Below are 20728 nucleotides of genomic sequence, written 5' to 3'. Positions count from 1 at the left end.
GTAGAAGATAGAATTCACAAACCAGAAAACAACAACCAAAGATGCTGCCTGATTTGTTTCATTGTTTTATTTGGAGCACAAAATATAATTACACCTTGCGATATACAAATTACATTTGCACCATGTTTGTACCGTTTTAAAGGATAATGGATTCAAAACGTTTAAATTGCTAATATTATTTTAAATAAATAAAGTTAATCAAACTGGGAAAAACAAATTTATGAATGTCCTCGACTCTGTGTTCTTTGTTTTCACATCCTGAGAATGACATTCGTGTTGTGATTTATTAACAGAGACGAAAAACTGAAAAATATGCCTAATGCCTTTTATTGTGCTTTCATATATTGTACTGCATAGTGACTAACCTGTGCTCTGCAGAAACATGTTGAATGAAGCTGATAATCTAATGTTATGCTATTGTATCAAATTTTTCATGTAGCATGACATAATTACAGTGTGGTGTCAGTTAAAAAAAGCATGCATTACACATGAAAAAATGCTAACTAACATTTTTCCCCTTATACAAGGATAATAACCTTTTATGGCCTCACTTATAATGCATATGTAACTTTAATCCTAGTTCTGCAAGAAGCTGTCGAATCCATTTTTTTAGGAAAGCCACATCATAGAAATGCTCAAATCCAATCATATTGTTGTTCCGTTAACTTCAACGTTTTGAAACAGAATCACTTATAAAACGTTTATATTATTCGCTAAACTAGCTATAATAAGTTAAATTGCTTGTACTTAAATAAATCAATATATGAATTCCTTTAGTAATAACCCTTGAGACAAACAATTCTCACGTGTAAAATCTTTGAGTTCAGAACGAAAAATAAAAAGGGGTTAATGTTTCTTCTGGAATGTAAATTGTCTTCAAAAAGTCTACTACAAAACATGTCGCTAATTCACAGACAGTGTACACACATGCTGTTTAAAGTGTCCATACACAGACAAATAGCACCCTGCTTGTCAGAGCTGTCCATCATTCAAAAATTGTTCAGTGCTCATGTATATCTCTGGCATGGGTCTGGGGAGGTGACAGAAGTATTAAGAAATTAAGAAGATAGCTTGTGATAGTATGCCAGAACAAAACAGGGAGCTTTTGAAGCTCGTGGCGTAATTGGGACCATACACTTTTCTTCCTGGCACAGTCTGGTTAGCAAAGAAATATTTGCCATCTGTGCTAGGGTTAAGGTACGTACTCTCCTCTACCTCTGGAATAGATGTCTCGTCTTTGGATACTTTGTAACGTTTGCCCGTTCATCCACCCAGGTAAGAGTGGACTAAGCAATGGCTGGAAGGGCTCAGGTAGAAAAGTAAGTCACGGCTGCTACGGAACAAACTTTCCATTGGCCCTGCCCTCTTAGTGCCAAAAGAGGGGCTAAGTGAAGCAGTGGTCTGGGGTAGATTTGCTACATCGGATGGACAACCAGGCCCGTCATTGCTGGAGAGAAAGAAATATGCAAAATCTATGATTCGAATTTTGCATTCACGTACTGCACATCCAGCAACTTTCTGTTAGCGGGATCAGTCAAAGCTTGTCGTGGTTAGAGGAAGCGGGTTAGACTGCATTGGTAAGTTCAGAGAGCGGGGTCAGATAGTGAGTGGGATGGCTACCTCGGAAGCCGTTCGCCGCCGAGGCGGGGCAGGCGGGGGAAGGCGAGCCTTGCGGCCTGAGCACGGGAGCAAACGCACTCTTCTGTTTGGCGGCGGATGGGAAAGAGGAGAAAGGCAAGAGAGATGACGACGAGCTGGAGCTTCCGGGTATGGTCGGGCTGGACGGCATTACTGTAGAGAAGCGCCCCACGTCAGTCTCAACTTTTGACGTCTTTACGCCATGTTCAATAAAAAAAAAAAGTCTTACTGTAAGGGGATCCGGTGGGAGAAGCGCTGCTGAAACCAGGTGAGCCAGGAACTCCTAGACTGGTCATTGGAACAGTTCCATAGCCTCCAGTCATTCCCCCGCCACCCCCATAGCTTGACTGTTGAGGTGTGGAAGCTGACGGGTAACCTCTTGGCGATAAGCTGCTGGAGTTGCGAATATATCCTGTAGATATATGCATAGACATTTTTTTTCATAAAAGGTTTGGGTCATACAGTATACGAATCCAAAGCTCAAATTAGAAAAGCGTTCCGCTCACTCACCTTGGCTGCTTTGTCCTGGCTCTCCGATGCTTACTCCTAATTGGGGAGGGTAGGAACCTAAACCCATGACGCTGCCGTGGGCCGGTGAGCTGGGAAGTGCTTGTAGCTGACTGTGAGGACGGGGAACACTATAGAGGGCTTCCGCAATGTCAGCGGCTCTTTTTAGTAACATGTCCTACAGAAGATAAAGGAGGATACAATTGAGAGACGATGGCCATGTTTGCGCGGTGCCAAATATTCCAAGTACTACAATCCGAATGCAAGACCAAACAGAATTAAAAAGTAGTCAAGTGAAATTTCAGTCGGGTTCACAAGGGCGGAATATTCCTTTTTCCAAATTCTATCATGTATAAATTGATTTGGAAAGTTGTCACGCTGAGTCCCGTCAAGGTTGAAATGCAAAGAAGGTGTGCAAGTTAACATTTGCAATTTTTATAAAAGGTGTGCCTCCAGTTTTACCTGATTACTGTGCGGATTCCCATAAAGAGCCTCAACAAGATCTGCTGCTCTTTTTAGTAGAATTTCCTGCAAAAGGGTTGTTCCATTATCATTTCAGATTTCATACATTAATATAGTTTAAAGGTGCATAAAATATATATAAATCTATATTGGCCGTAGATTTGAATAGATCACTCTCTCACCTTAGCCATTTTTTCTGGGTCACCAGGATGCCGTGGAATGACTTTCTGAAGCCGCTGGAAACCGTAATCTATTGTCGGCTCATTCAAGGCTAAAATTAAAAGGCAGATGGAACCTTAAATATCTCATACTTGTAACAATTTCTCTGTCTGTCAATTCATCCATCTATGATCACCTGTATAGATGAAGCGTCCAGGGGCTCCCTTGCAGAATTGTTTCGATTTATAGGACAATGTGACCTCCACCACCCCTGGAATATGACGAGGCGGAGTCTGAACCCGAATAGCGTGCGGTGTGATTAGCTGTAGTAATAATCACAAATATATGTCAATGGAAAGTAAAAACACAAATAGAAGCCATAGAACACATGTGGGAAATGTTAGCCTCAGGAATGAGGAGAGAAAATTAGATTCTTACCTCACTCCAAACTAGCATGCTTCCAAACACCACCTGCAGTCCGTCAAAAAAGTTCTCCCCAATGACAATGACCATAGCACCACCTGTAGTCCAGCCTTCACTGGGACTGATGGCTTTGATACATGGGGTGGCTGAAAAGGGAGCCAGAGGATTATGCTTAACTCCATATTTCATTTCTAATGTAAGCTGTATTTTCCATTGAAATAGTTGTCGAGGGAAAATGTTATTCCCACAAACTTTTAAATGTGTATTCCACTGCATTAAAGTAAATAACCAGTTGTGTAGTAAGATTTTAATTTCAATGAATATTTGTTTTTAAATAATTTGGATGATATTTGTCATAGGAATAGAGCAGTACGGAAATTATTTTAATGCATTTTACACTTATACAAGGTAGGTAGCCTTCATTTCTTCTCATGTTTAGGCTATCAGACAGTCAAATAGCTCATTCACTTGTAGTCAAAGCACATTATGATTTAGACTCTGTTATAACCAACCTATTTTCAAAATAATTTTGAGTACCCATTGAGTGATTTAAGTATGCTGTTTTCTGTAGACATGATTGACGAAGTGGGTGTTGATGTTGGGTTATGCGATATTTTCTTACCATACTCCATGGTATTCTCCACGGACTCGCCTGGCTCCAGTCTCCGAGCCCTCCGACCGTGTTTGGAGTTGTTGTGGACGAACATGTTGTCAGACACGGCGAGGACGTGGCCGTCGACGCTCACGGTGCTGGACAGGACCACCTGACACAGAGGGAAATGATCCATGACGATCTGTGCATGACTTGGAGAGCGTGCTGGGAGTTACAATCTCTGGTTTCAAGCAACTAAACGCCTCCAGTGAAACAATTTGACTTCGCCCTCTGAAATGTGACATCAGTGGGAACTTCATAATATATCTGCATTCGTGCACCCCTCCGCTTATATTTTGGGGGCCTCCATATGGCTTCACCTAACTTTGTAATTCATATAGCAGGCAGCCAGCTCATCCTCACTGCGTGATCCTTCAATGACACCAAACATATGGAGCAAATCTCCAGCTTTTGCTGGGTGTTAAATCAGGCCATGATATATTGTGGTGGTGATTTGGTCTGGACACGCCATGTGTGGGTTCTAGCATACATCTGCTAAGCAAGGATGACACAGTCGTGTAAGATCTGTAAGATGCCATTTCTAAAAGTGATCACCTGTTGTCGAATTAAGAAAAAGTTTCAATTTGGCGGCATAAAATCAATATATAAAGCTATGCATAAATGTTTAATCTAATACTCATTTCAGTCTCAGATGATTCACTTTTGCAAACCATCATAGCACCGTTTGAAAATAAACACGGTCATAGTTTTCACGTGAAAAAGCAATCGAAAGAAAATACCCACGTGCTGTAGGTAGTAGAATAATAACTGTAAATTATCGATCAAGCAGCTGACTTGTGTCACACACTGAGCACCTTTTAACCCAGAGATGAGAGTCATTGCAGGCTCATAACTTCTCAGCATGTGTCACATCCCGGGAGTCAAAGCAAACAGGGAGGAAGGCGCAAGACGCAGAAGGGAACAGGGTTACACAGGAGAAACACAATGCCAGACTGGGGCCGCCGGTGCTGAAAGATGGCAATGGAAGTGAGGCCGGGGTGTCCCCGGTGACCACTTCCTGGGTCACAGAGTGTGACCTCTTCCATCTGGAGCCAATCACTCAATTCTTGACAACTTCCTGAAACACCTCGACCTATTTCCTGCATCCCAGCAGCCTCCCTTAAACATATAAATACTTTCTTTTGTCGTCTTGTCTGTCCTACTCCTTATTGATTTCAATTCACCTTCGCCCCCTTTGGCAAACTTATGATTCGCATTTTGACTAACACAAACGCCAAATTGCCATTCATGCAGAGCACATTAGTGTTATGCTTTGCATCGCCGTGATTTCTGCACACGCTCATTTCCGCATCTCATCACAAGCCCTCGTCTCACTCCGTGATTTGTTTTCATCTGCTGGTACCTGAAATCTCCTCATGTCCCTGGGGTTTCCTGCCGTCTTCAGACAATTCTGGTTGCATTTCAAGAAAAACTTCAAGAAGAACCTGCAGAGGTAAATAAGAGGACACGTGTTTGTGCAACTCTGGCAAGTAAGGAATAACATTAACAACAAAAAACGAAAAGAAAAAATCTTGTTTCTGATTACTTTCCTCACAAACAACACTTGAACAGTCAAAGGAGACATTCATTATTTTCAGAGACAGCCGTGGTGGGTGCAGGTTTACGTGGGTGTTGATGCAAATCTATCTGATTACAGCTACGACATCAATCCGGCAATTAAGTTTATAGTCTGGTAAGTCAATGCTATTAAAGTCGAAAGCAAGTGACGAGAATGAGAAGTCCGGCAAATAGCTTTGTTGTATTTCAAAGTAAACTACAGACAGTGATGTATGCCTGCACACCCGAGGGAGCGCCGTATCCCACAATGCCATATTTGAACCGCCACATGGGAATGAGCATGGATACAAAGTACAGAGAAGAGTAGCAATGGAAACCGTGGCAGTGGCGTGGACACGGATTGCGATGGCGAGTGTACACGTTTCATTATGTATGTATGTATGACTTTATTCCGAGTTGGAAAGGCTGCAGAGACAGCTAGCCTCTCTTGCACCAAAGAAAACGAGGGGGGAAAATGGATAAATAGGGGAGAGGGAGACTAGGCAGAGACTCCAAATCCCAGGTGTACGCGGTTCGGCAACATAGCCCGCTACCATGGCAACGCGGCTCTGCCGCAATCCCAAAGTCCCCACGCGGAGAGGCGAACACAGCGATGCGAAAGAAGCTAACAACATGAACATATCTTGTGCCGCTCAAATACAGGAAAAGGATAGTTTGCAAGGTGAGATGCAAGGGAATTGGGTGGGGTGCTGGAGGCTGTGAAAAACACATTAGTCTCATAGTGATGTGCAATTAGTCCCTTGATGTGTGCCAAAGAAAAATGAAATGATTTGAAACAGCAATTGGCAAATAAAACATCATTCAGACGTGCTTTCCTTCCACGGAACAAACACAACCATTAATAGTCCAATAAAACTAAAAACATTGTAGGAGCAAGTGTTCCCCCGCCCACACTGCTTTCTGTGAAAATTCTCTGAGATGTCTTCAGGGAAAGTAAAGCGGAACTTCACTTGAGACCCTAAGATATGAACACACCCATGAAATCCTTGCGTCCCTTTCATCTTGATATTTTTTCCCTAAAAACTTGCTCTCCTGTGAGAATAATTTCAATTGTGTAGCCAATGTCTTGATTTGTGCTATTACATCAGAGGACAATCAATTTGGTTCTTGGCAGAGATTGATAATAACTATTTAACTTGGGTTTAGTCTCCAAAATTGAGAACAATGTTTGGGATGGGCCAAGTACTGACTATGCATCTGGGAGTCTACATCTTGATAGATTTTCTTAAGGAGTGCAAAATAAACCACCTCAAATAAACAGCTGTCATGTCAAAAACAGAATTTAAAACTCTGATGATAGAAAAAAACCTAATGTTTGAACACAAAAAAAATGACATTTCTTGCAGATTAAGAATAATAGACAAGTCCAAGTGCATGTAATAATCCGTATTAATGATTTCACAAGGAAGGTTGGTCATTCTGGGATACTCTCATTTGATTGGCTCAAATATTAGCAGCACCGATAAAATATATTTTCCTGCTCCAGCCAGAAGGGTAGCAGACATTTATTGTTTCTCCACTATTGAATTCACCACTCCACAATTGAATGTTGTCTTTTTCAACGCATTAAACAAGATTATTTCCGCTGCAATGCACATCTGAAAAGTGTTGTCATTCCTTTCAACACGTCAGTCCAGCGGATACGGAAAATTGTGACGTCAATTGTAGGAAGATGTAATGGCGCAACACCGGAAAGAAAAAGTTGAGAAGTTGATTGCGGTAGTGCCACTCACTCAAAAAGTCAACTCAGCCAATCCAGACACTATATGGAAAAATGACCTCTGACCCCTTTTGCACACTTTATAAAGGGCCCTTGACCTTGTTTGGTGATTTCTTCTCATCATGCATTGTTTGTATGACACCAGATGCCTCACACATAAACACATATTCACATGCGTGCATGCACACTCTAATTCATTGAGACCCCCAACCTTTGTCAACCCCCCCTTCACCCCCAATCCCCAAAACCCATTGAGTCAACTTTTCACCCCCCCTCAGTCCGGACGCACACAGCTGCAAATGCTGAAATTAAAGCGAGACATTGACGCATATATTAGCATGTATTAGCTGCTTTCCCCTGCCCACTTAACATGCAAATCTCCCAGCCCCGTCGCCTCGCACCTTCTGCCACACATTCATTTGCTGAATTATAATTAGACTAATCTTGCATAATTAATAAGAAGTCGAAGACCCTCTGTTTTTTTCCTCCGCTATTGTGGTTGCGAAAGTTTAATATTGTCGTTGTTTGTTTTTGTTTTGGTAATGCAATACACCCACACACACCTCCCCGGCCTCAAAGAAGAGATGAAGAGGAGAACATACAAAGTGGAAGTGATCTTCATGCCATGGGGCTAGTTAACAGATGGGTTATTTTTAAAAAGAAGTGTCTCTATGTGTTTTTAGCGCCTTCAATATTCTAGTATTTACGTATACAGCGGCAATTTACTAAAGTTTGAGTTAATGTGCAGAGATTGTGAGGATGTAGGGTGGCACCATAAAACAGAAAAGGGGGACAAAAGTGAACGTGACGGCCAGTGACGAGCAGTTAACAAGAAATTAAACCAGGTCCTTTCTTCTTCGCCGTCTGCTTAGCACAGACGGACCTTGGCTAGTGGACGCAAACAAAGCAAAGACACACAAGTCTTAAAGCGAGGGATCACGTTCCACACAGGAACCACAGGGAGTCTGTTTTTTTTCTCTTCTGTCTTCACTTCTACATCTCTGTTAACCCCTTTTGTCTGCATCTGTTTCAGTTCCCAAGACTAAACACGGGCCTCGCAGCATGTATTCGCCACCCTAATGGTGACAACTTGCTCAACTTAAACTCCAACAATCATCCTTTGGAAGCCTACATGTAAATTTGCCATTTGTCTTTCCTTTGGGACTCTCAGTTTTACATTTTTGTCCATTGGGGCATCTGTTGCACATAATACTAGAGACTCACTACTCTTTTACACATGGGCTTAATAATGACGGGTACACCTAATCCTCCCAAAACCAACAAAATTTTCATTGGCGTTCATCTGCACTAATGATTTTTGACATAAACTGCCTTTTCACATGGATATAAAAGACATCACCCTCTTTGTTGATTGCAGGTCAACTTTTACCAGTTGCAGCTACTTCAGTGATTACAATGTACTAAAATTGGATTCTATTCAAGAGAGGAGCAGATAGATGCAAACTTAGTTTGCTTGTAACATTTCTATCAAGAAAAAAAAAGTATAAAAACGTGATGTCACGAAAAATAAGTTTTTCGGCAAAAAATGTCACCTGCAATTTCTTTTTAAATCCTGCACAGAGGAGTAGCACGACTTTCCAAATCTCCCAACAACACCCTGTCTAGTCAAAAAAATTAAATAGCAGAAAAATAGAAGTGGAAAAGACTGAGGAAGAAAGATGGAGATTTATTGATGTCCTCCATCCAAGACCATCACTCATCCCCCCTCTACACACACACCCTCACAACCCTACACACCACCCAGAAAAAAACAAAACAGTGTCCTGACATGGTGGGGGGAAAATTAGGAAACCAGATGTGAAGCATTAAAACATACTGACATGCTGAGGGCCTTCCTCTGCCACACTCACACACAGGGAGCACTAAGTCATACAGCAGGACCTCAAAAATGCACGTATGCATCATGCACGCGTCACACATGAGCAAATGCCCTTACACGCCTGTTCACCCGAAAAATACACAATAGCGCTTGCGTGCGATAAAAATTCACACGCTGTTAATGCCTGATTATAAGCAGCGCAGAAACGAAAAGTTGAGTATCGTGGACCCAAATCCTGGATAAAGACACATTGACCGGCAATTTGTTTCGCGTAAAGACAAAATCTACAGATGGCTCTTCATGCACCAGGGTATGTATATGCATCCAATTAGTACATGTAGCAAGAACCAAACAAGACAAGCCAAGGGGGAGGGTTGGAGATGTTTTGTTTTGCTCTTTGGGGAGAGCTATGTTTTGTGGGGGCAGAGGGGTGGGATCAGTAATAAATACCCCTAGACCTGAGTCCCCTGGCAGACTGGAAGCTAGACTGGTCACTAGGGTTAACACCCGGGGCACATGACCTTTGACACTGCTAATGGGGCACAGAAAACCCTCAATGAACTGATACACCCTCTGTCGCATACCACCGCAAGACCTTTCACACCAGGCTTCCAGTCAAACCCCCCAACACATACACACGCACATGCACACCTCACCTCTTAAAACATACAGCCGTATCACTAGCATCAGTTTCTCACAGCCAAACTGACTCCTTGTTCCTTTTTTTTCCTCCCCTCTCTCTTTGCCGAGTTCTGCACAAATTCAATGTGCGTTTTATTGACTTGGACACCACTGTTAATGCTTGAAACCACCAACACGTCAACAGCATCCTGGCTAGCTTTGCTGGGAGGCCCTACCTCGCCCTCTGACATTGGGCTATTAAGAAAAGTTGCCCAGAACAAATGAACATAAACTAGACTATAATTCACACCTATGGGAAATATTAATCTCCAGTTAACCAAATGTGAACTTTTTGAACCACGCAAGCAGACCACGCAAAAAAAAATTAAAACACACACCAGAAAGAACTCACCTTAGTGTTGACTGCTGCAAAGCAGGAGAAAGTTTAGGGGGCAGAAAAAAAACCTTGGATTGTTGGATTGTCTTAAATTTATTGTTACTTGATATAAACCAAACAATCCACGGATTGGGACTTGTGAACAAATGTTTTGCATTAATCGAATTGGATCTCAGATCCCCTATTCTCGGTGACAAAGGTGAGATGGGAATTTTGGTGGTATTGTTTTAAGAATCAAAGGTCAGAGATGTAAATGACTGCCATCCTATAAAAGCCACATGCTTTTGAATCACCCTCCAATTGTCCATCCCTCCTCTAAAGTTGAAAACTTTGACAAAAGCAAACAATTAAGGCACCAGGGCCCGATTTATTGATCTTAGCAGTGTTGTAAAACTTTCGTCTGTTAGCAAAGAACTCTAAAGGAGAGCATGTGGGGAGTGAATGTCTAAAAGAGGTACTCGGGTGCTTCACCGCGTAACTTCAACTTACTTGCTGTTAAAGTGCTTCTAATGTGACTTGAATTCAAAGAGAAATCTCTCAAGCTTAACCAAAAGAGTCAGCATGTGGGACAATGGTCAGCCTGCCAAATAGATGGATATGAAAAGATATTCCAACTGTGGAGAACATGAATTCACAACCAGGACGGGGAATAGAAGTCCCATCAGTGGGCTGACCTCTCCCAGAATGCTTGCTTCCTCCGGAGGGACAAGGATTCAAAATACACTCTCATAACTGTCAAATGGTGACACAGAGCCTCCTTTACAGCTGAGCAGATTTGAACATACCACAAGGTCATGCGCAATACGCTCCCACTAATCAGACTTTTTCAATATCAATCAGCCACTAATCACTTTTACTGCCGCCACGTGTAAATCAAAGCTTGACCCAAACATTTCTCCGAGAGGATGCGCGACTCCGGGATGAAGAAGAGCGGCAGAAGAAGAGATGTCTTTTTAATTAGCCAGTAATGATAAGATCTGACAAACAACATCTGTTTCCTGAAAGCTAGAGAAGGGCGGCGGCGGGCGGAGGAGGGGTACGCCAGGATGGGAAACCTGTGAAGTCTCCACAACAGGGACCTGCTTGTAAGAAAGCGCGGGAGGGAATGCCGTGTAGCGTGACACAATAGAGAATGAGGAGGAAGACAGACAGACGGGGAAGAGAAATCTGACAGGGTTGAAGGCGTCTAAAAAGCCGAGATGGCTTTGACAGACAGAGGGGAGGAAAACAGATCAAAATGAGAGCAAAGACGAAGAGGTGTGCCGGCTAATGGGCCAGTGGGGAGGGAGGGAGGGAGGGAGAGAGTTGGAGGAACGTGTGAAGAGACGGACCAAAATGGAACTCCTCAGAGGTCCAAGGTGCTGTAATTTACTGTCCGTGGCTAATACGCAGCAAATGTGGAAAGTCCGGGACGAGGAGAGGGGAAGAGTAGGCCGGCGGCGATGGTAGGGCGGTCTGGGTGTTGTTGGGAAGGGGGGGGTGCACGCCAACTTTGGGGCTCACAGCATGCCTGCTGAGAGCCTGTCAGCAGTCACATGCACCCCTGCCCTCAGTACTGACAGATTCATCAGGGCCGAGGCAAAATAAGCAGGCAGCCAAAAGTTTACTGCGGCGTTGAAATAGTTAAATGGCGACTCCAATTTTGCTTCTCTTTCCTGAAGAGGGCTATGCAACATCTGTTGCTTGACAGATGAAACCCAAAAGAGATCGTTGCAGTTCAAAAAGAAGCATTTTTAGGCTTCTTCCCACAAAATGACAGAGTGATTTAATAAGCAAGAAATTAGAAAAATAGTCGCTACGCCAAAATCACTTTTGACTTCCTGCTTTGAAGTATTTCAAGAAAAAAATGCAAGATTTCCTGTCTTCACATAAAACAACAACCTGATTGGCATAATAAAATGGTAGAATCTTTGGAGTATAACTCAAGTCAGTGCGTCTTCTTAATTGCATTTTTTTAGGAACACATTAATTCACTTCATTTTGTTAATTAAAGTCTAACCAACGCCACAAATCCATTTTTATTTTAAAAGATGAAAAGAAAATAATGACTTCAACACACAATAACACTCTTTGGGCATTAGCCGACAGGAATCCTGAGGGTCCAACTGTTTTAGGTCTATTAAAGTGTAAATATTAGCATTCCTGAATGTTTTCTTTAAAAATGTGAAATTCAACTCCTGGGAGATTTAGTCTGTCCAGATTGCAGCTAAACAGACAAACTAACTCTGGAGGCTTGCCGGCTCTGCGTAGCACCGGGGGGCATTGTTAAGTCATTAGTGAAATTTAAGACCTTTACTCAGGAGCCTGACCAGGCTCCATCATAGCCACACACACGCGCGCACACACACTCCAACAACACGAGTATCCAGCTAGAGAAAACAACCCTGCTTTCTAAATACCACTGCTTGGCCTATGACTCTCCATAACACAGACACACAAACACAGAAGATCCCGATTACGAGTATGACAAGATCTGCTTCCGAAGTAGAGGGTGACGCTGAGAATTTTGCCTGCAAGGCACAAAGGGGAAAGTCACATCCACCCACATAACAAGAGAGCTAACTTGCTTGTGATCTGAAGTGGCCTCTAAATCATGCTAATCTGCTCTCTTCTGATCCTCTCAGCCACCCGAGATAATCTCCACACTGTTCAAGCAAAGGTGAACCCTATTAGAAGTCAGATAAATGGGAGCGCCTGCTCCAGCCACTCTGGAAGCTGCATATGCTTCATAGAATATTTACACATCATCACCACTATTTACTTTCACCCACTCTATTTGGAAAATTTACTTTGTTATAATAGGATTGTTTCTTTTTACAAACACCACGCATGACGACACAATGGAAAAAAGAGGATGAAAACAGCAGTGGCAAGAAGAAATATGACCCATGAGCAAAAGTTTAAGGAAGGGAGCACATCACCTTGTTAAGGAGAATTCTGAATCTGGGAAAGGTTAGGATAGGTTCATTTTGTCAGTTCAATTTAGCTATGGGAACAGTTTAATTTTTGTAAGTCGGGTCTACACAATTTTTTTTAATAATTGCACTCGACGCAACTAGTTATAATTCATAATAAGGACGTTTATATATTATAACTAAATCATCTAAACAGCTCAAAGATCTTTACTGACAATCATCATCTGACAAAGATTCCATTAAAATCTTAAAGAAATGTTTAAAAATAGCAGTAATTTAAAGTAAATAGTTAATATTTGAAATGAAAATGTTTAAGCAATTAAAGTGATCATCTGGTCTAAAATCTTCCATCCCCACAGCAAAGGGGAAAAGGGTTGTTGTTGTTGTTTTTTTACTGAAATATTTGCACATTTCAGTCATTTCGATCGGAATGTTGACCACTAAAATTTCTCTATAAATACAAATCAAGTCCATTTAGTGACATGACCATTCTGGCTGTCAAAGACACAGATGACTTTAATTGTTATTGTAGCAATTCTCCAATGCAATTGTGTATTAAATACTCTTGCATTGACCCACTGTTAAAAATAAATAAATAAAGTAAAAAAACCTACGCTTTGATCCAAGGATCATTTTGACAATGTTGTTGTATTCATAATGCTTTTGATGCATCAATTCAAAGTGCTACCCCACTTCTTCCATGTGTGAAGTGTGCTATTCCCTTTATGACAACAAAGTCTTTCAGTTGCGGACAAAGAAAATAAAGAAGAGGCATCACCATGCAAGTAAACAGAAAAGAAAAGTGAAAAGCTTTACTCCTTCCAATATAGCACTCATCAAGTCTCCCCTGGGTTCTAAGCTCCAGTCTGACACAAAGGTCTGCAAACTTTGAGTAGTCTGACTCTGACCGAGGTTCTGAGGCAGTACCTGTCAAAAAAAAGTGATTTTTGTGGACTATGCATGGCCTCTCCCTGTCTGTCTTTGTCTCCCTCTCCCCTTTGCCTCAACCCCCAGGGAGGAGGCATCCCATGGTCCTGTGCCAGCTGCTCAGTGGTCCAGCCTCTATGAGTGAGATGGTGCGCACTGGAGCCTCAGGCCCCTGTCGCCAGGCTGCCCCCCCACCCAACACACCGACCCTTGTCTGACGGACTTACTGACAGGGGGTGTGAAGGGAGTGTCCACGGTTGGACCACCAGGGAGAGACCGTGACAGTGGACCGGAGGGACCCTGAACCTGACTTCGTATGTGCATTGAAATATCTACATTTTTTGTATTTTACTACTTATATAGACAATTTCAAAGATATGACTATAAACTTGCACCAAAGCCAATTGACCAACAAGTTTTTTCCAATTTTTTCAGTAACTCGGGCCACATACGAAGCGCACCATGTTTGGTGAGAATCAGCCGAGTAGATTTGATGTAATCCTACCAGCAGACAAACACACACACTAATGATGGTGAAAACAAGACCTCCATAGTGGAGGTATAAATACTTTTTCCATGAGTTATTTTCAAACTCTCCAGTGAGCCATACAATGACTGACTGAGATGCCAGAAATATAGCGGACATAAATTCAACAGAGTATGAAATCTCTTGATTGAATATGAAACCATTACAGCCGTGTTCCGAAATGCTGTAAAATGAAGCTTGAGATCGTAAACGGATCATATTTGTTAGTTTGGCATCCACAAGCAGCTGTAATTTCAATAGGATGTGAATCTCGGGTATCACTTTTCAACAGGTTTGCCAGCATCAGCAGGAAGTCCTTCCGTTGTAAAAAGCTCAAATTCACAAAATGCAAATAAAGTGAACGCTTAGGAAAATACGACTACAACTCAAACATTACTCTTTTCTTCCTTTCAGTACATCCTGAGATTTTACACAAAACTTTCAGGCTCCCATGACATTAAAATGTAAAATGCAAAGGAAGTTCTACTAAGTGTTTAAATAGTTAATTAATTGAAGAAATATATCAAACCAGATTCCTCTTCATGTGAGGGATCAGACTGTAAAGTCCAGGCAGGGGTTCTGACTGCTAATTAAGGCTGTCAAAGTTAACACGTTTATGTCGCTGCTAATTTTTTTATCGCAGGATTAACACGCGACCCTTAATTGGCCCATAGTACACCTGCTGTGTGTGTGTGTGCTGCTCCTGTTGCCCCTTCTGGACGTTATCGTGAACACATGCAGATATCACTAATACACTACATTCATTTAAACGACCAGAAGAAGAAATTTGCACACAAATTGACAGCAATGATGAAATCTACGAAAAATTTCCAGGACATTGCATAAAGTGTGGCACAGTATAATACATGTTTGTACAGTTGAACGCTCTGGGGATTAACATTCAAATATTTTAGTTGGCTTTTGCAATCCCCCCCCAAAAAAGAGGATTCACTATAGACGCTATGAATAAAAAAGTAAAACTATCAAGGGTTTTAGCATGATTCAGGGACTATTCTTTTCTTTCTAATTGAATTACAATTCACATTAATCTAGTACATGCCGTCTACTCGGTCCAAAAAAGCGAGCTTTTCCTTCATACAACTAAATGTGCTCTAGATGAATAAGCCGTTTTTGTCACTTGTTCACAAAACATACACGCACAATTGTTTAAAAAGAAAAGTTGGGCACAAAGCATTCATCAGGGGTCACCGACATGATGCCTGCTGGTACCAGGTAGCCTCAAAGGACCAATATTCCTAAAATAGTCACTGGTGAACTACTTTATATATTTTGTAGACGTGAGCATTTGAAAATGCACATACCGTATTATATAGGTCGCACTAGCCAAAAAATGCACAATGAAAGGGGAAACATATATATAAGATGCACTGGTGTATAAGTTATACAACATTATACATTAAAATAAAAGGGAAATAGGGAACTGCAGTCAAAATAAGCATCGGTCAATGCAAAAGTTTTAGGGATAACATAGCCTAGATAATACAGCATAACAAGCTGTTGGCGGTCAGAGTGAATAAAAATAAGACATAAGTTGCAGTTGAGTCCCAGCCCAGCCAAACTATGAAAAAAGTGTGACTTATACTATGCAAAATACGGTACAGAAAGAAATAAGAAGTTACATATCAACTTCATAATCATTTTCAAACAATACTATACCAAGATTACTGTTAAAAGTCATTTGGGAAAGTGTTATTTCAGGAGTGTTTATCAGATGAGTGGTCCTTGTAACACTAACCTGCATCAAGTAGCTCACACTTTCAAAATGTCTCATTCTGGATAGCAATTATTAAAACATTTGCATAAGGTTTTTTTTTACCCTAACAGAGCACTTTTCTTTCTCACACCACTGGTCTTCCAATCCATTTTCACTGGGAGGGGCGAAAGAATGACAAAACATTCATTTGCCCCGCCCAGTCAAAAAGGACCGGACCTCTAACACCGTCACTGGTTTTGAAACATATAACAATAATAAATTTTTATACTTTTACAGCTGCTAAAATTTTCTCTCTAAAATGGATTCATCCAACTGATAAAAAATAAGATCATGGAAATATGAGTATCGTCCATTGTACCGTTTCGATACATTCCAAGTTATATGATAGATTTTATTAGTGCCTCCTTTACCATCAGGAGGATAAACAATCCTCCATCATGACATTTTTTTTCTCACACTCACAGCTTTTGGAGTGCTTGTACTTTGATGACCGAACAAGGCATTTTGCTCCTTCAGTACACATCTAGGAAATGGCAGGAATGTGAACTCCAACACAGTCCAAAGTTGTTGCTTTATTTATTCTTTAGATGAAAGTTTAATGTTCTTTCCCAAAGAATTTTTGAGCTCCAAGCAAGCGTGGAAGAAGCTGCGTCCCCCACTGTTCTGAGAAAACAGTCGGGTTCAGAAGCGATGCTCTTCATCATGTGTAGTTTGTTTTTTTTAAATTGGTTTAAGTCCGCCGTGCTCAAGCAGGTGGAGCCATGACCATTGAAACAGATGGCCTGCGAGACACCGCGAGACATTTACATATAACAATAAGTGATATCTGAATAGTTTTTTGTCAAACGGCCCAGACAGAGTTAATCCATTCAAACAAATGTTGGACACAGATTTACTGCACCAGCCACGGAGATTTACGTTTACATGGTGACCATATATATATAAAAGTATAACCATGATTTGCCAAACAATAACGGCATTAATAAACATTCCATCGTGGTATTCTCTCAAAGAAAGGGATTGTTTGGAAAAGGAGCACTGGACTAGTTGAAACCCTGCGTTGGTAGTGCATGTGCATGACTAGACCTAGAAGACAACAAATGGATCAATACAACCCACAAACCAAGATTAAGACTAATGGATTCCACTCGCAGTCTAGCATCTGAAGTCAAACCTTGACACTCGCAATGAATACACAACAAGGCAAGCAAAATTCCACCAAAAAGCAAAATGAATCCTTAAAATGGAAAACATGGCATTGTTAAAATACATTACATTTTTCTTCTCTTTTTAAATGGAGATTCTAAGATTTGGATGCGCTGTAGTGAGCTCATTTTTGAGCCTAGGTGGAGGGTACAACAATATTGACAGCATTGGAAAATTCCTATTGATTATTCTCCTTTTCTCAGAGTGCCGGCTTGTTAAAAAAAGAGCGCTCTTAGAAACACGATCAATTAGTGAGATAGTGCTTGCCATTGATCACCCCACGACCCCCACACCACAAGGCCGCTGCCTCTCCATGGATCCCTGCGAACACTCCTTATGACCAACTATTGATCTCCACTTCTTAGGCCAATATAAAAGCACACACGCCCTCCCCGTGAATGCTGACCTCTCCAATCCAAAGCACACAGTCCATTCTTACTCATACTAATACTGACATCTGTTTGTCTCCATTGTAAAGCCACCAGAGCACTCATAAATTCAGAGGTCAGCTCAGGGCTCACAACCAATATAACTCCTAACCCAGAGGTCATCACGCCAATAATCCAGCCATTAAAAAAAAGTCTCTGCAGGTTAATTCTTAGTAGGCTTTCAGAATATTAGCTCTGTGATATTTGACTGATACTCCAGGAACAAAATCGGCAAATTTTCGTCTCTAAAAATCTTTTTCTGCCAGATGTCTGGAAGCTGCAAGGCAAACCTAATTGGTTTTTATGTTATTATTGTAAGAACTTACTCCATTTTGACAAAACTATTGGTTCCAGCTCATGTCTAACATTGCTTCATCAAGGACTTTTGTAATTGCTTAATGTTGGTTTCATGCTAAAAACACATTAGTACCTTTGTTTTATCAAATAATAAAACTATTTGGCTTGTATTACAAGACATGAGAAATAGGTTAAAATGTAGATACACCATGCATTTATCTATTCATCTTCGTAAGGGTTGTGAGGGGCGGAGCTTACCCCAGCTGACTTTGGGCGAAAGGCAGACTACACCCTAGACTGGTCGCCAGTTAGCCGTGGGGCACATGGAGAGACAAACCACCATTCACACTCACAATCATACCACCACCAGCGGGAATCGAGCCCGCGCCTGCCCGCACTGAAGTCATGTGTGTGAACCACTGCAGCATTAGGCGTCATAGACATTTAGTATTTATTTGATTGTTTTAAACAAAACTGGCACTTACACCAACTTTGAAGATATTGAAAATGTCTTAATTTCAAACACATTTGGCCCGAAAATTTCAGATGTGTAATCTGAAAGTGTAGTACATACATACAAACATGGGGAATTTAATGGACATCTAGTTTTCTAAACAAATCGTGCTTTGTTTAGACTGTAGTGATCAAACTAAGTATATTCTCAACAGATGCAGATGTGTGACTTGTAGCCAAAAATTATATGTCAGCCCAAACTTAACCGTCAACTAAAAACAAAAAGATTGTTTTAAAAAATGATTAATTTCTACGACACAGGGACTGAAAAGAGTTAGCAAAGATTTATGGGTACGTGCCCCCGAGGAGTCAATTTATCTATCCGCCTATTGATCAACTGTCGGACCAATCAGTGAGCAACCCTGTGTATCAGTCCAAGATAAGTAGTGCTCTCTAAACAGAGACGTCACACTGAGGCGAGAAGTGTAGAGAGGAGTTGGCCTCAGTTAAGATCAGACAATTGTAAAACTATTAGACACAGCAGGCAGCGGGCCGTTAAATAATCGCCTCCCTTGGACAAGTCCAGAGTCATCTCTTTGTGCCGTGCCCTCTACTTCCCCGCACCCTCTCTATCCGTCCTTTCACCCCTCCTTGTGGATCAGCTGTGATCTCGTTCTCCTTTCACTCAACTCGGGATTAGGGAGAGGATGGACGGGGCAGGAGGTGTGGAGGCAGGAGAAAGGGGAGAGGGGGGGGGGAAACTGAAACAATATGGAAAGGAGATTAAAAAAGTGGGGGGTTTGGGCTATTTGGAGAATTGCAAACTACCTTGCGCTCGGGTACGTGTCCTAATGACACTGCCTAATTATGGCAAAATTAGACAGGCCAAAAGAAACGGGAGGGGTGTTTACTGAGATGCTTACTCAACAGAAACAGAAAGGAAATGAGGTAATAGAGGGTGAAGTGGCTTGTATGAAGAGTATGTTGGGGTGTTGGAGATAAGAAGACGGGTGTGCACAAGTTGAGGTGGGAGAAGGGAATCGGGAGGGTGGGGTTGGGGGGTAGTAAGCAAGCGGGCCCCCGCGTGCTGAATGTTAATTGGAGAACAGGTGTTGGGGCTGGGAGCAGGGGGCTGATTACTGGAACCACAGAAACAGACTACACCCCCCTTCCCACAAGAACACACACACATGAATAATTTAAGACGCAGGCAGTGACTGGGGGAAAAAGGTCAGCATAGGGGTCACTGAGACACATATACGATTGCACATACATTCGTATACATAAATAAACATGTGAGGTTCCAAAAACATTCACATGAAAACACACCTTTATTTGTGTTCATGAACAAACTGCCGACATTCACACTTTTTTTTTTTTTTAAACCAGGCATCGGTTGTACTGATACACACAGGAGTAAGAAAATGCATGAACCGTAAAACAAAACGGACTGCACGAAATTCTCTTGGCTTATCAGAAAATAACTAGCTTCTAATGGGCTGCTCCCAGAGGGGATAATTTTGTAGGGTAGTCAAGAGGGAGAGACCCCCACTAGGACGGGATGTTCCCGGTGTGATTAGAAAGGAGCAGAGGTCAACGATTCCGTTCATATCAGCCCTTGCAATCGCACCAAAGCTTGCTATGGAAATAGTGAATGTCTGATTGGCTTCCCCTGCATAAGGCTGAGGAGTTTCCTAAGCATTTATAGGGTAAGGAACTCCATATACGAGGACATTTTGGCTCATTTTATTATCATTTGTTATCATAGAAGTGTGGCCTACATGAGCCATGAATTTATGTCTACAATTGATATATAGTTATACATATAAAAAAAACAAGTGTATATATTTTTATAATATTAAATGTTTATTTTTATTCAAAATAAATATTAATGTCAATCAAAAAATCTAAATGAAAACACACTGTTGTGATGGCCTCCAATAAATTAAATTGTATTTATAACAAATAGAAAAAATAAATTTTCTTTTGTCTTAATTTAAAAAAATAGAGCATTTTAAGAGAATATTCTTTTCAATTTAAAGCATTAAAAAATAAGCTTTTGTACTCTGTTTCATTTTCTTTTTAAACTTTTGTGTAAAATAATGCAAGTAAAACTAAGTTCCTTTTAAAAAAAAAATAAGTTTGACAAAGATATCCATCAAAATCATTTCAACTTGTAGGGCTGGCTGTAAATGCTCATATTTCAGTACCATTGACATCCAATCTATGTTGACATAGCTACTG

At 41.3% G+C, this 20728-nt stretch overlaps 1 protein-coding gene across 3 annotated transcripts in view; it reads right to left on the bottom strand.

The window, feature by feature from the left end:
- Nucleotides 1-1063: 1063 nt before the first annotated feature.
- ebf2 (EBF transcription factor 2) overlaps nt 1064-20728 on the bottom strand; it is a 28466-nt gene continuing 8801 nt past the window's right edge. For 2 of the 3 annotated variants that reach the window (XM_077601231.1, XM_077601232.1), the window contains exons 7-15: nt 5205-5286; nt 3812-3953; nt 3205-3335; nt 2963-3089; nt 2790-2878; nt 2608-2673; nt 2149-2323; nt 1868-2050; nt 1064-1791 (exon numbers count right to left, since the gene is read on the bottom strand). In XM_077601231.1, the coding sequence (XP_077457357.1) occupies nt 1565-1791; nt 1868-2050; nt 2149-2323; nt 2608-2673; nt 2790-2878; nt 2963-3089; nt 3205-3335; nt 3812-3953; nt 5205-5286 (1222 nt within the window). In that variant the 3' untranslated portion in view covers nt 1064-1564. The remainder of the gene's footprint in view (nt 1792-1867; nt 2051-2148; nt 2324-2607; nt 2674-2789; nt 2879-2962; nt 3090-3204; nt 3336-3811; nt 3954-5204; nt 5287-20728) is intronic. The other variant, XM_077601235.1, reaches the window with a different exon arrangement.

This window comes from Stigmatopora argus, chromosome 5, assembly GCF_051989625.1.
Source record: "Stigmatopora argus isolate UIUO_Sarg chromosome 5, RoL_Sarg_1.0, whole genome shotgun sequence".
Classification (NCBI taxonomy): Eukaryota; Metazoa; Chordata; class Actinopteri; order Syngnathiformes; family Syngnathidae; genus Stigmatopora; species Stigmatopora argus.
The sequence above is the reverse complement of the archived record's forward strand: the minus strand, read 5'-3'. Positions and strand labels throughout refer to the sequence as shown.